Source organism: Petaurus breviceps, unplaced genomic scaffold (genome assembly GCF_028583685.1).
Source record: "Petaurus breviceps papuanus isolate PSGF00001 unplaced genomic scaffold, PetGlider_PUasm1.0 91041, whole genome shotgun sequence".
NCBI classification, from domain to species: Eukaryota; Metazoa; Chordata; class Mammalia; order Diprotodontia; family Petauridae; genus Petaurus; species Petaurus breviceps.
Window position 1 is genome coordinate 22,199,174 of NW_027187400.1, and position 14,792 is coordinate 22,213,965.

General features: G+C 45.6%; 1 protein-coding gene across 1 annotated transcript in view; it reads right to left on the minus strand.

The window, feature by feature from the left end:
• The window catches only part of TNFRSF8 (TNF receptor superfamily member 8), a 73,789-nt gene extending 60,964 nt beyond the window's left edge, over window positions 1-12,825 (minus strand). Inside the window, exon 1 of the mRNA XM_069078300.1 lies at window positions 12,343-12,825. Within this exon, the coding sequence (XP_068934401.1) occupies window positions 12,343-12,405 (63 nt within the window). The 5' untranslated portion in view covers window positions 12,406-12,825. The remainder of the gene's footprint in view (window positions 1-12,342) is intronic.
• Window positions 12,826-14,792: the final 1,967 nt, after the last annotated feature.

Below are 14,792 nucleotides of genomic sequence, written 5' to 3' on the forward strand. Positions count from 1 at the left end.
CATTTGCAAAATGGAGTAGAAGCAATACTATCCAAGGTCGCTTCCAGCTCTCCATCTGTGATCCTACCGAAAACAACCCCCTTCATTTTGTAGATGCTTCAGAAAGTGGATCAACATGTTCAGAGTCACACAGGTGAGTAAGTGAGGGAGGCGGGTCCTCTGACAGCACAGCCAATGCTCTTTCCATTATGGCGCACTGTCTCTGAAGTCCCTTACAACTCAAAGTCTACAACAGTGAGGCTAATTCACCCATTCCACTGTGGGATAGTAAGGAAACTTTTCTCGACACCAAACCTCAATTTACCTCTGTAAAACTCCCACTCATTGCTTTTAGTTCTGCCTTGTGTGGCCAAGCAGAACAGAGCTGATCCCTTTTCCAAGTCATAGCTCTCATCTCTTCCCCAAGCCAGACATTCTTCAAATGATTCTTACATGGCATGACCTTGAGAGTTGCCTTGGGCACTGAAAGGTTATAGGCCACACATACAGTCAGAATGTGTTATAGGTAAGATTTGAACCCATGGCTTCCTGGCATTAAGGTCAGGTCTTGATACACTACAGCACAAATATACAGACCCTGGGCTATTGTAGTTGTTCTGTGGATATCCTCATGCTTCTCAATGTCTTTTCTAATATGTGGTGTCCAGAATGGAACACAGTACTCAAGGTGTTGTTAGAGGTACAGGAGATATAGGTGATAAATGAGAGGAAAGAAAGAAAGAAAGAAAGAAAGAAAGAAAGAAAGAAAGAAAGAAAGAAAGAAAGAAAGGAAGGAAGGAAGGAAGGAAGGAAGGAAGGAAGGAAGGAAGGAAGGAAGGAAGGAAGGAAGGAAGGAAGGAAGGAAGGAAGGAAGGAAGGAAGGAAGGAAGGAAGGAAGGAAGAAACAACAAGGCATACTCATGGAAAGTTAGTCAACTAATAATATATGGATGAATCCATGATCTCCAGGTAAAGATGCTTAAGAATGGGAAACCATGGAGACACCTTGAATCCCACTAGAGGGCGCTCATCTGCCAACTTTAAGCACTGCAGCTCTGGACCACTAAAAGATCCTTGGAGACCCTGATGAAAACAAATTCTTAGAGAAAAGAGGACCTCCAAGAACTTATAGATTTAGAACTGAGATCAGATCATCTAGTCAGATCTTCTTCATTTGCAGAAGAGGAGACTGGCCCAGAGAAGGGAAGCAACTTGTCCAAGGCCACACAGCAAGTTAGTAGCAGGCTCGGGACTAGAAGCGGGGTCTCCCATCATGCCTTGCCTTTGCCCAGCCTTCACCAGCTTCTGCAGCTCACCCAAGCCCAGTTTCCACCAGACAGGATCCCCCAGGCTGCAGCTTGCCCACAGCTCCACTGCTTCCTTCTCCTCTGTCTGTCCAGATGAACCTCAGATCAGTGGTGTGGGAAGAAGTTGAGCCTCCGGCCCCAGAGAGGGAAGGGGAAGCTCTCAGAGGAGCTAAATCCTTAAAGAAGCCCATTTGGTTTGCACTTCTTCCTACCCTCTTCCTCTTCAAATTCCAAGGTTTCTCGAATCTCCCAGCCTCTCCCTCAAAATCCCCTTGAATCTATTTTGTATGAGTAAGTCATAGTGGATCAAGCAATGGTGTCAAAGTCAGGAAGGTCTGGGGTCAAGTCCTTTTTCTGGCACAGATTGACCCTGGGCAAGAATCCCTTAAAGTCTCCACGCTTTAGGCAATGTTCCAATGCTACACATTACAGAAAAGGTGGAGGGAATCCTCTCAGTCCAGAGTTCTCAATGAAATCATGAATCTAGTCCCTTTCTGCTTTTTTGTTAATCCTCATTTATGAACACTAGAGGGCAAGGACCATTCTCATTCTAATCTTTGTGTGCTCAGAACCTAGCCCAGGGTCTGGTGTACAGCAGGCACTCAAATTCTTACTCATTGATTTCTTAAAAGCCTTTGCAATAGTATCAAATCTTCTAAGACTTAGCTGGAAGCCACCTTGTATCACAGGTGTGGACTCCTCCTTCCCTCTCCCACACCCCCGTTGAATGAAAATTCCTTGAAAGCAAGGCAGGTAACATAGCTATCTTTGAATTTCCAGGGCTAAACACCATGCCTGGTCCCATAATTCCATGGATCTACAGATGTGGATATTATCACCCTCCCTCCAACGGCCCAAATCACAATTTATACACACCTCCCAATCTTGTGCGCCTCTTGGCCATCACTGTTCAGGAGCTAGAAAGGACCTTAGAGGTTATCAAGCCCAACTCCCTAATTTTTACAGATGTGGAAACTGAGGCAAACAAGTTAAGTGACTGGCCCAAGGTCCCATAACTAGTAAGTGTCAGAGGCAGCATTTGATTCCAGATCCAGACCTCTATTCACTGCACCAGTTTTCTCTGTTTGGATTTCTCCTTTGTTCCCATCACACTTTACTTTGCATCATACTTAATTGCTTAAGGAAACCAAACATCCGGAGACAGCATGGACACGTTGTATATTCCATGCTTCTCCCAGCAGTAGACTATAAGCTCTTTGGGGGTAGGCACTATGTTGTTTTTTTACCTTTTAAGTATGGCATCTAGCACAGGACCTTGAATGTACTAAGCATCTAATAAATGTGTATTGAATAAGTGGGTATGAGCAGGACAGCTTCTGTCTCTGTAAATAGCTGCTATTCTCAGGACTAACTTTCCAATTCAACAAACATCTAAACACAGACTTAAGGCTGGAACCTTAGAAGTCACTTAGTCCAACTACCCCATTTTACAGAATAGAAAACAGACTCAGCGAGGTCAAATGACTTTCCCAGAGTCATATTGGTAGTAAGAGTCTGAAATGGACCCCATGTACTCCCTGAAACCAAGTTGAGTGCTCTACCCACTACGCCACACTTCCCCTGGTCACTCGACTTTCCTTGATTGAAATCATTTGGATACCAGTGGAACACCCCTTGCTCTCCAGCCCTGCCCCTCATCTGATCATCCATTTCTCTGAAGCCATTCTTTCAACCACTTATCCTGCATAATGCTTCATGGGTAATTTGCTGTGACCCAGGTTCACAAGGTCCACCATTCCCCTGAATTGCCCTGAAGGTGATTCCCAACTTTAATTTTTCAGAGACTGCTATTCTATGATTCACACCCATATGGCATCACCATAAGAATATGATTATCAGTATAAATACTCCTAGAAGTTATTGACATGTTGGAGTATGTGGCTGTACTTTGCAGGGTGACGACCCAGAATTCTAAGGCTCTCAGGCTTCCTCAGTTGGCAGGTTGTTTTGGGGAACCTGGGCATGAACAGTTCCCCTTGATGGCACTCAAAGCCTCAAGGAAGAACATTTCTCCTCCCCCCAAAGATCTGAGTTTCATTTAGAGGGATGGGAAGTAGCCCTAGAGTTACCCTCAGAGCTCGTAGGGGGCCCAGGAAGAATTCGGTATAGGGATTCCCAGCTACTTCTCTGCCTTATTTTGTTTTCACTCTCTTTTCCAGCTCAATTGGTCTGATACCCACAACATTCCATCCTTTCCCCAAGTGCCTGGAATGCTCTCCCTCCTCACCTTTGCCTCTTAGAATCCCTGACTTCCTTCAAAGTATAGCTCAAGGTCTTTCTTCTACACAAAGTTTTTCCTAATTTCCCTATGTGTAAGTGCTTTCTCCCTCTTTAAATTACTTTGTTATTATTTATCTTGTACCTGTTGAAATTACTTTGGATATACTTTGGGTTTCCTTAACCACACCCATTAGAATGTAAGCTCCTTGAGGACAGCCACTTTCATTTTTGTCTTTGTATTCCCAATGCCTAGAACAACGCCTGACACATAGTAGAAATTTAATAAATGCTTGTTGACTGATAGTTGCTTATTATACTTGCTGAAATGGTTTCTGAACACTTGTGTGTATGTGTGTTGTATGTATGTGGTGTATGTGTGTGTGTGAGGGGTGGAAGAAAGAAAAAGAGAGAAAGGGGGAGAGAGACACAGAGACAGAAACATAGAGAGAGATTTGGTCCAGACCTGTAATTTCAGCAGTGAAAGGAATTCTTGGTAAGGAAACCACTCTACCCATGCAAATGAACACCTGACCTTCAACTTACAGTCTTACAGAGTTTCCCAGGACATTGAGAGGTCTAATAATATCAACAACAACAATAGCAATTCCCATTTATATTATGCCTTTTATGTGCCAAGTGCTTTATAAATATCATCCCTTTAGATACGTGCTTCCATCATCCTCACAGAAGCAGGGCTTGAATCCAGGTCTCGATGAGTCTGAGGCCAGCTCTCTGTCCATTCCACCAAGCTGCCTGTCATCTACACACTGCTAGTGTCAACGCTTTTAAAAAGCTACCAGGGCACCAGTGAAAGAAACTCTGGCCAAGCTTTCCTGGAGAGGACAGTCATGATGCTATACCTTACATCATCGTATCCCAGGGGCAGTCAACACACTGGCAAATACAGTCATCTGTGCTGGGGGGGAGGCATAAAGAGAAATTCAAGAATATGTCCCCAGGACCTAGAACTTAGAAAATATAATCAGATCAGGCTATTCCACTTAAGTTAGAGAATTGAACTTCAAGGGTTTAATGGACTGAAAATTCCCTCAGTTTCCTTAACCTCTCTGCTTTGACTCTGTCATCATTCCCTGTGGCCATCTTCCCATGGCCAAGAAAATGCTGGACCAGCCATTTTCTCCTAAGCAACTTCCCATACACACCCATTCCCTCTACCTAAGAAGGAGAGTTCAGAGAACTAGGCCCTGTTCCCTGAAGACAGGCTCTAGTCCCAATCTGATGTTTTGGCCAATTGACCCAATTCATGGATTCGGGGACAGTCAATCAGAACAGGGAGATGTTTGGGGATGGGGTGAACCGGTGATTTCATTATTGTCGGTAACTCTCAATAAGGAAACTCCATCTATTAAAGCAAATCTGCAATTTAGTGTTTCCTGACCCTTCAAGAGGTCAAGTGATTGGCCCTGGGTCACCCAGCCAACAGATATCAGAAGCAGGATGTACCTGAGAGGTTCTGGATCCAACTCTCAATCCGCCATGCCATCTTTCTTCTCAATAGTGATCCCTGAAGTCCCTGCATACAGTCCCTGCCATTCATTCTTTCTTCTAGGCAAGGAATGAAGATGGTGAATTTCTCTGCCATCAATCCCTGTGGGCATCTCTAAGGGAATGGATTTTCATAATAGTGCTTCCCTCCCCTATTTTTTTTTAATTTTTTTAAGCAATCAGGGTTAAGTAACTTGCTCAAGGTTACACGGCCAGTTATTTCTGGGTGTGGTGCTAAGTATTTGAGCCCAGATTTGATCCCCAGGTCATCACAACACTGGAGCCGGTGCTGTTACTCGCTGTGCTACCTGGCCGCCCCCTCCCTTTTTTTTAATGAGATGTTTGTGAGGCCAAATGAAGGACAACTGAGCTGTAGATAATTGTTCCAACCACTACCAAGCCCAAGCTTCCAATTTAGGAGTCTAAGAAATCTCTGAGTCCAGCTCCATGATTTAACAAAGAAACTGTTCCAGCCCATTCTTAAAGGAGATAGAGCCACCCTGGGAGTTGATGGATGACCATTCGTCAAGGAATTTAGCACAAGTTTGGGTTGACCTCGATGTCCTCTGTGCTTCCTTCCAGATCTGACATCCTGGGACCCAGAGAAGCATAGGGATTTGCTCAGCAAAGCTGGGGCGGGACCTCAGGTCTTGTGACCCCAAATCCAAGGTTACTTTCCTCAATATTAGAACGATCTTTCTATTTTAGGTATAGGAAAAGGATGGACCACAGAACTATGTTGGGGGGAAAAGGCAGGCGCTTTCATTTTTGTCTTTGTATCCCCAATGCCTAGCATGATAGCCAGCACACAGTAGGCACTTACTAAATAAACGCTTGCTGACTGAGAGTTGTTCATTTTACTTGCTGAAGTGGTTCTGTATACTTGGGTGAGTATGTGCCTGCATGCAAATTCATGCCTACATGTGGGTGTGGATGTGGGGGGAAAGGATCTACATCCTAGATTTCACCTAAGACTTGTTGTGTCTGTCACCTTGGGAAGATTTTTGGATTATAGGGAAAAGGTCTAGAAGTCAAGGGTACTAGAGTCAGCTTATCCTGGAGAGGTGAGAGCTGATTGCTAAATTTTCAGTGTGAGTAGTTATGCCTCAGAAATCAACAAACAGGGGCAGCTAGGTGGCACAATGGATAGAGGACTGGTTCTGGAGTCAGGAGGACCTGAGTTCAAATTTGACCTCAGACAGTTTTACTAGCTGTGTGACCCTGGGCAAGTCACTTAACTCCAATTGCCAACACAAATAAACCCCTCCTCCAAAAAGAAATCAGCAAACACTATAAACCAATGCTTGATTTATTGTTCAGCTTGATAGACTTAAGAAAGCAATGAATTGAGAAAATAATGATAATTCAGAATAAATTTGAAAGTGTACCCTATATATATTTGGGGGGGGGGGTTTAGGGGGAAGCTAGCTGTTAAACATTTACCAGCATACCCCTCGCTAGAAGGGACCTTCAAAGTCATGTAGTCCAACATTTAACAGATGGGAGAACTCAATCCCAGACAGGTTATAGGATTTGCCTGAGATCATACAGCTAGTAAGTGGAAGGGCCAAGATTCAAGCCCAGACCTTCTTGATTCCAAACCCAGAATGCTTTCTACTGCACCACACTACCTTTCTGGTCCCTAGTTTCCCCTCTCATCAGCAAATAGAATTAACAAATATTTATAAAGCATCAGTGTATGCAATGCACAACACTAGAGGATGTATAAAGTTCAAGGAGGATACAAGACAGGTGGTCCCTGCTCTCTTAAGGCCTAGTAATGATATGAGACATTGACCCAGTTGAGTAAGGTCCCCATCTTCTTTCTGGGAGGGCCCTGTCCAAGCTAGGGGGAATTTTGGTAGGGTTTTGCATCCCCGAAGGCAGAGCTGTCACACATTGCTGGGACAGTGCTGGGAAATTAAATCATCATTTATTACTAAGAAAGTACAGTTATTCACTCCCCCGGGCACCAAGTCTGTGCAGTTCCACCCCAAGGTCATGAAGAAGGAGGTGAAGAGTGCCAGCAGATCAGACTCCTTTCCTGACTAAGCCAGCTGGGCCTCTGTCTAAGAGAGTGGTCTTTCCGCTGTCTTGTCTCCTGAGCTCTGTCATCCACATAATCGGGGCCACCTGTGGTTTGATCTGAGAAGCCTCAATGCTTCTTCAAACCACTTCAATGCCTTGACATTCAAAGACAAAGTGGGGAAAAGGAAAGAGGAGATGAGAATGTGTGTCTGTACCTACAAAGTCTATAAAAGATATGACTGTAAAAGTAAAGTAAATAATATAAAAGTAAAGTAAATGACAGTAAACTAAAGGCAGACTCTTACCTCCTTCCTTCTCCTCCTCCCTCCCTCCTTCTCGAACCCCTGCCAGCAGGAAGCCAGTCTTGCCTGCCAGGCTCAGGAGGCACACTTGGACCTGGTCAGAGATTAGCATCATGTTTGTTGGCCAGACCATGGATCCTCAGAGCCAGAAGAGACCTCAGAGAGGGTTTCAACAAATCTGTACCAGTTTGGAAGGAATCCCTGATACACCATCTCCTTCCACCAAAGCTCAAAGACTCCTCCCAATGTAGGAGAGCCCACTGCCTCCCAGGCAGCCCCTTCCCACCCTTACACAGTTCTCTCATCTGTGGAAGTTTCTCTTATATTGCCAGTCCTGAGGACAGAGCCCACAGGACATAGGAGGCATGTGATCAAGGCTTAATTGACTGACTGACTGATTGATTGATTGATTGATTGATTGACATTGGGCCTAAATCCAATCTACAACTTCTATCCATAGACCCCTTAAAAGGCAGTGTGGCCTAGCCCAGAGGTGAGGAAGACAACACTTCGAAGTGTGACCCAGCCAGATTCAAATGTAATTGGGAAATAATTAACAAGATAAATAAAAATCCAATAGAACAAGGATTTGTTAACATGTGACTTTCTAAGTAAATATGCAGCTCACAGGGAACCTTAGTTTAGTTTAGTGGCCTGTATTTCTCTTTGAGTTTGAGTTTGAGAAACAGATCTGGGATCTAATCATTCTTCCACGTGGCAGTCTTGCAAGCACATGAAAGTAACTGCCATGTTCTTCTGGAGTTATCTCTTCTCCAGCCTAACTCTCCCCAGCTCCTTTAACCAGTTCTCGCTAGGCATGGAATAGGGACCCCTTGCCATCTGCTTTGCCCTTCTCTGGACACTCTCCAGTTTATCCAGATCCCTCCTAAACTGTGCCAGAACTGAATATAACACTCAAGATGCTGTCTGACCTGGGTTGACTCCATGTGGTCCCAGTTCCTGGAAACCAAGCCTTTCTCAATGTAACCCAAGATTACAAAAGCTTTTTTTGGCCACTATCACTTTTCAGCCACCCCTAGGTGGTTGTAAATTACTTGAGAATCCAAGAAGATCCAGATTCAAATCTAGCCTCTGGCACTAGCTAGCTATGTGACCTAAATCTGCCTGCGCCTCAAGTCCTCTATCTGTAAGAGGGAGATAGCACTTACCTCACAGGATGGGTTGTAAGGCTCAAATGTGGTAATGTAAGTACTTTCCAAGTTTTATGGGATAATATGGATGTCTGCTATGACTATCCCTTCTTATCTCCAAGCATCTGACTTTTTCCCCCAACGTCACTCTTGAAAGCTAACGCCTCCAAGCCTCCCTCTCTCCCCCACCCCTGGCCTTGACACCTACTGACCTCTCTCATAAGGGTCCTTTCCCCCTGTAAGAATCTTACAATCAGAGATCAGGACCCTTTTTCTTTTGTATTCCCAGAGCTTAACACAGTGCAAGCATTCAGTAAGTGGAGCTTTTTTTTTTCATCATCCATTCATTCATTCTTGAATCTTGGGAAGGCTCTCTCCACCCCAGATTTCCCTTCTGTCTCCAACAGCTCTAATGCTTGAAATTCAAGGGCTCATAGGTTAGATCTTGAAAGTGTCTGAGTAGACTGTCTAGTCATAGTAGGATCTTCCATCCAGAATGGTAAGGGATTTAAGAGACCATTTCTTCCAGCTCCTTCATTTGACAGATGGGGAAACTGAGATGCATTGGTTAAGTGACTTGCCCCTAGTTATTCAGGGAGTAAATAGTGTAGCCCAGATTTGAACCCAGATCCACAAATTCTAAAGCCCACGTTCTTTCTACTGCTACCACGCTGCCCACGTGTTCCGTTTCCAGTTATAATAAGCTGGTTGAGAACAGATGCTCCTCCTTTCCCTCCTACTCTTTGTCTGGGGCCCTCCTTTGACCTGGACACCCTTCTAGAGAAGACAGCACATTGTTTGGGTCACATTCTAAAGAAGACAACACAGTAGAATGGTCCTGGGATCAAATTTTCCTTCTTCCACTCACCACCTGTGTGATATTAGACAAGTCATTCACCCCCTGGACCTCAGTCTCCTTATCTGAAGAATAAAGGGGCTGGGTTCAATGATCTTTGAAGCCCCTTTTAATTCTAAATCTTGAAGCCTACTGTATTGATCTGGGTATCTCAGATAAAATCCCAGGATCAGAGAATTTCATAGATGAAGGTCCTTCAAAGGTCATTGAGTACAACCCATACCCAAAGAATCCCCTCTTGAGCACACTCCAATATAGGTCATCTAGCTATGATTTGAATACCAAAGTGGAGGAGTGGAGCACCTCACCTTCTCTCAAAAGAGCCCATTACATTTTGTTCAGGTCTCTTTGTTAATTAAGCTTTTCCTGATGTCTAAATCTGTCTCTCTGTAACTTCCTCTATTACCCCACTGGACCTGCCCTCTGGGGTCAAACCGAGTAAGTCTGTTCTTGCACACGACATTATTGCAAGCACATGAAAACAATTACCATGTCCTTCTGGAGTTATCTCTTCTCCAGCCTAACTCTCCCCAGCTCCTTTAACCAATCCTCACTGGGCATGGCCTTGGGGCCCCTTGCCCTTCTCTGGACAGTCTCCAGTTTATCCAGGTCCCTCCTAAACTGTGCCATAACACTCAAGATGCTGTCTGACCTGGGTTGACTCCATGTGGTCCAAATTCCTGGAAGCTAAGCCTTTCTCAATGTAACCTAAGATTGCAATAGCTTTTTTTGGCCACTATCATGTTTTACCCACCCCTAGAAGATTGTAAATTACTTTAGAGCAGGGATCATTAACTTTCCCCCATCGTGTTGTGTTTCCCCAGGCTTTATTCAGAGAAGGTAAAATTTTGCTAAAATCAACCTGCAGTTCTTGGCTGTGGGGAATCACAGAGCTGTGGGAAGCCAGCCCCTATCCAGGTCATAAAATGAGGTAATAGTCCAGCAAGCCCCAATTCTGTATGCCTACAACTTCTTACTCATACTCAGATTCAGAACTATGTGGTAGAGGAGTGGGGGCAGGGGTGCCATTAAAAACCATAAAGGGATGCTCTGGGCAATTACTTACTGGAAGGCAAAGGGTCTCAGCTCTAGAAGAGCTCAGGACCATGTGGTGTTGTCTGCTAGGTCCTTACTCCCTCAGCCTTAGAGTTTATCTTTTGTTTTGTTTTGTTTTTTAGAGGGGGAAGTCAGGGCAATTGGGGTTAAGTGACTTGCCCAAGGTTGCACAGCTAGTAAGTGTCAGGTGTCTGAGGCTGAATTTGAACTCAGGTCTTCTCGACTCCAGGACCAGTGCTCTATTCCCTGCGCCACCTAGCTGCCCCTGGAGTTTATCTTTAAAGACACCCCTGGCCCTTTTCCACCTTCACCTGCCACCTCACCTACTCCTCCTCCACTCAAAAGCCACCTCCCAACTCTCAGGAGCTCCCAGTTTGAGTAGGACAAGGATTGTCCTATGGGATTAAGGAATGAGACAAGTGAAGAGAAACTTGGAGGCAGAGATAAAATGCCTTCAGATAGGCTCCTGGATGAAATCAAAAGTTTCTCTGAAAACAATCTAGTTGGAAAGAACGACCCTGGAAGGCAACTATTATATTAGACAAAGCTGGGACTTGGGTTCAAATGTTGCCTATGTGATTTTGGACAAGGCACTTAACCTGCCTAGGTCTCACTCTCCTCATCTGTAAAATGAGATGACCTATAAGGTCCTTTGGTCCAAATCCATGAAACTGGGAATCTGAGCCCCCATCTCATACTCACACATACATGATTGACACTAGGTCCCCAGGCAACTGTTATAGGAATAGGAAAATCGCTTGGCCACATGTCTTCTTCAAGTACAATGTGATGGGGATTAGGAGTAGGGGCTGGGTTCAAGCCTCAGGCTTGGAAGATTGTGGGTTCTTTGTACATTTGTACATAATGTACTTTGTACATTAGCAGGTAAAATGTTCTGGCTATTATATTCTGGAATTCCAGAAAGTAAACAGAAACCCAGAAGTACTACGTAACTTGTCCATTGTCACACACTAATACACATGGCAGAGATTTGAGCTCGAGTCCTTTGTCTCTCAAACAAGTTGTCATATGTCTTCACAACAGTCCTGTCAGGGAGGCAGTGCCAAGTAATAGTATCCCCATTTTACAGAAAAGGTTATGATATGACTTGACCAAGACCAAAAGATCATAGATTCAGAGCTGGAAGATGATTTGGTTCAACCACCCCTCCCCCATTTTTCAGATCAGGAAACTGAGACCTGGGGAAAAGGGACTTGTCCAAGATCACACCAGTCATAAATGGAAAAGGCAGAATTCGAATGCTGGTCCTGTGAATTAAAGTTTAGGACTCTACACCCAACTATGCTAAGGGGTCAAGCCAGAATTCGGAGCTGGGCAGGTTCACAGAGATTAAATGATCGAACCAAAGTTAGTAAATAGCAGAGTCAGAATTCGAACTCGGGTCCCCCCTGAGTCACTTTTCACTAACCCCACTTTTATCGGCCCCGTCATCAATGTAGGCAGGAATTATTAACCCCATTTTATGGATCAGGGAACTGAGGGTAAGACGTGCGGAACCGGAGTTCAGAGTTCTGTGGCCACTGAGCATAGACCAGTAACCTTGAGGACCCAGGGCCAATGTTGGGCAGCTCAGCTGTCTCATGCTCTCCAGTCCCGAGGCTGCTTCTCTTTCCAGAGTCCCCCACTCTCTGCTACAGCTGCCTCAAAGGATGGGAGAAAATTGAGATACCAAAAATTCACGCACATGTTCCGATAAATTCCCGCCATCAGATTCGAACCCCAGTCTCCCGACTCCCTTTTATGTACACTTTCCACCACACCACGCTTCAGTGGACAGTGGCACTCTGAAGCCAGAGTAAGAGGCCAGGAAAGGAAGACTGACCAGTGCAGCCGGGTCCCAACCCAACCCGTCCTGTCTGTCCCAGATCCCCCAGGGAGAACCAGCATTGACTTACCTGGGGGAAAGCCCCGACCGCTCCAAGGAGCAGCAGCCCTAGCGCAGCGCGCCCGGTGGCCATAGTCTACCCGGCTATAGAGCCACGGAGGAAGAGGAGAAAAAGGAGTCGCGGCGGCCGAGCTCTCCCTCCCTGGACTCCCAGACAGCTTGACGCGTCCCAGAGCGAGCCCTCGGGGAACCCTTTCAGCCACCTCTGGGGGCCCAGAGCTATGGACAGATTGAATGAAGCTAGCGGGTGGGCAGGCGGGCGGGCGCACACGTGCAGCCCAAGTCCAGGTGCCGAGAGCGCTCAAGCACCGGAGTGCTCTGCTCTGCTCCGTTCCACTCTGCTCCGCCCCTCCCAGGGTATCCGCCAGCGGCTCCTGCCCGCTGCTCGCTGCCTGCTGGCCAGCGTAGCCCCAGCAGCGACCCCAGCCACAGATCTGAGCCAGACAGCCACAGGCGGGAAACCTTAGCCACGGAACGTGCAAACCAAGGCACGATTTCCCGGCACTGCGTGGGGCCCAGCACCGGGCTATTCAGTAACTTCGAAAGCGCCCTCCCCTCGGTTGGGCGCGGATTGTCCCTCCCCTCACTTCTCCCCCAACCGCCACCCCCCTCCCCCCATCTTTCGCACCTTTGGGACCAAAAGAGATTGGGGAGAAGGATAAGATTCCGTTGGGTTTCCAGGAACTGGGAGACTTGGAGGAGACACGAGAGAGATTGTACGTGAAGGACCGATTCTATTCATCAATTCACCCGTAATTCGGAGGGACGTGAGCCTCAGGGTTGCTTTCAGTCTGATTAATAGGATCATAGCATCATAGTGTTCGAGCTGGCAGAAAGGTTCCCTGGTATTATTAATAATTAAGTTACTACTATAGTTGGCTTGTATCTGCTGGGAAGATAGCAGTGCCCAACCCGACCTTATTTACTCAGGCATAAAAGCCCTGTTTCTGTTAGGTTTTATTTCTGTAAAGGATCTTAGAGGTAACCTAATCCAATTTCCTCCTTTTATAAATGAGGAAACTAGGGCCAGCTCAGCTGACCTGGGTTCAAATTCCATCTATGCCAGCCACCTACTCACTGTATAACCTTGGGCAAGCCATCTCAACTTGGAGAATAAAGGGATTGGATTGATTAGCCTCTGAGGTTCTTGGTTGCCTTAAAATCTATGATGCCCTGGCATTTGATTGTAAAGTCCAAATCCAAATTCAGGTCTTCTGACTCTGGAATAGCAGGGTCTGATTCTTTCTTTGTATCCTCAGTCCTTAGCACAGTACCTGGCACTTCGGCAGTCTGTTCTATTCAGAACACCGAAAGCTGCTTTTCTAGGTTTACTCTGACCCAGCAACGTCGTCTAGCCAGGTCTCTCTGGGACCAGAGATCTGTCTAGGGGTTAGGATAGTGACCAGCCAGGCAAAGGAAGTGGTCCAAGCATTCCCATTGCAAGAGGGAGGACACAGAGGGTTTGGAGAGCTCAAGGGAGCAGCTCAGATGATCCTGCCAAGTAGGGTCTGCACCAGGGAGCTAAATACTTGCTGTCTCAGCTGTCCCCAAGTTCTATTCCTCAAGACACCCCGACGATGGCTAAGACATAGAAAACCAGTATATAGCACAAGCAGTGTGAAAGTTTTTCATGAACAACATAAAGGTGGTATTCAAGAGTGAGCTGTTGCCAGCAACAACCCACATTTATATAGGCTTCCCCAACCTCACCAGCCCTATAAGGTAGGTTATTATAGGGATTATAAGCCCTGTTTTACAGATGAAGAAACTGAGGCTCACATATGAGGAACACCTCCCATATTCACATAAATGGTGAGCAACAGACTCTGGATTTGAATTTGGGTCTCCTTAGAGAATTTTGCAATGGAAACAGCTCAGTGTGGAGCCAGAGAACCACGTTCAAATCTTGTCTCTACCATTTACTGGGTGGCCTTGGGCAAGTCATTTATTTTCTCTGGACATCAGTCTCTTCTTCTATAAAATGAGAAGAGATGACTAAATGGCTCCTAAAGTTCTTTCTGGCTCTAAATCTAGTAAAGGGGATAGCAAGAAAGGTCTGGGCTTAAGTTCTATCTCCTAGCTGTGTGACCAGAGGAAAATAATTTAACCTATGTGAGCCCTAGTTTTTTCATTGGGAAAAGGAAAATTATATTCACCAAAGAAGGTTGTTGTGAGGCTCAGATAATACATTGTACTTGTCAAAATGACTCTAGTATCAGAGTACTTTTTTCAAAACCTACCTCGAAAACTTAGTAGATTTTTGAGCTTGGATAAGTCATTTAATTTCCTTTGACCTCAATTTCTAAAATAAGGGAATTGTACTAGATGGACTCTGAGGTCCCCTCCAGCTCCAAATCTATGTTCCACTGAAAGTACTATGGGAATATCAGCTAGTAATAGTGGTGATGGTGATGGTGGTGATGGTAGTGGTGAAGGTGGTGATGGTGGTGATGGTGGTGG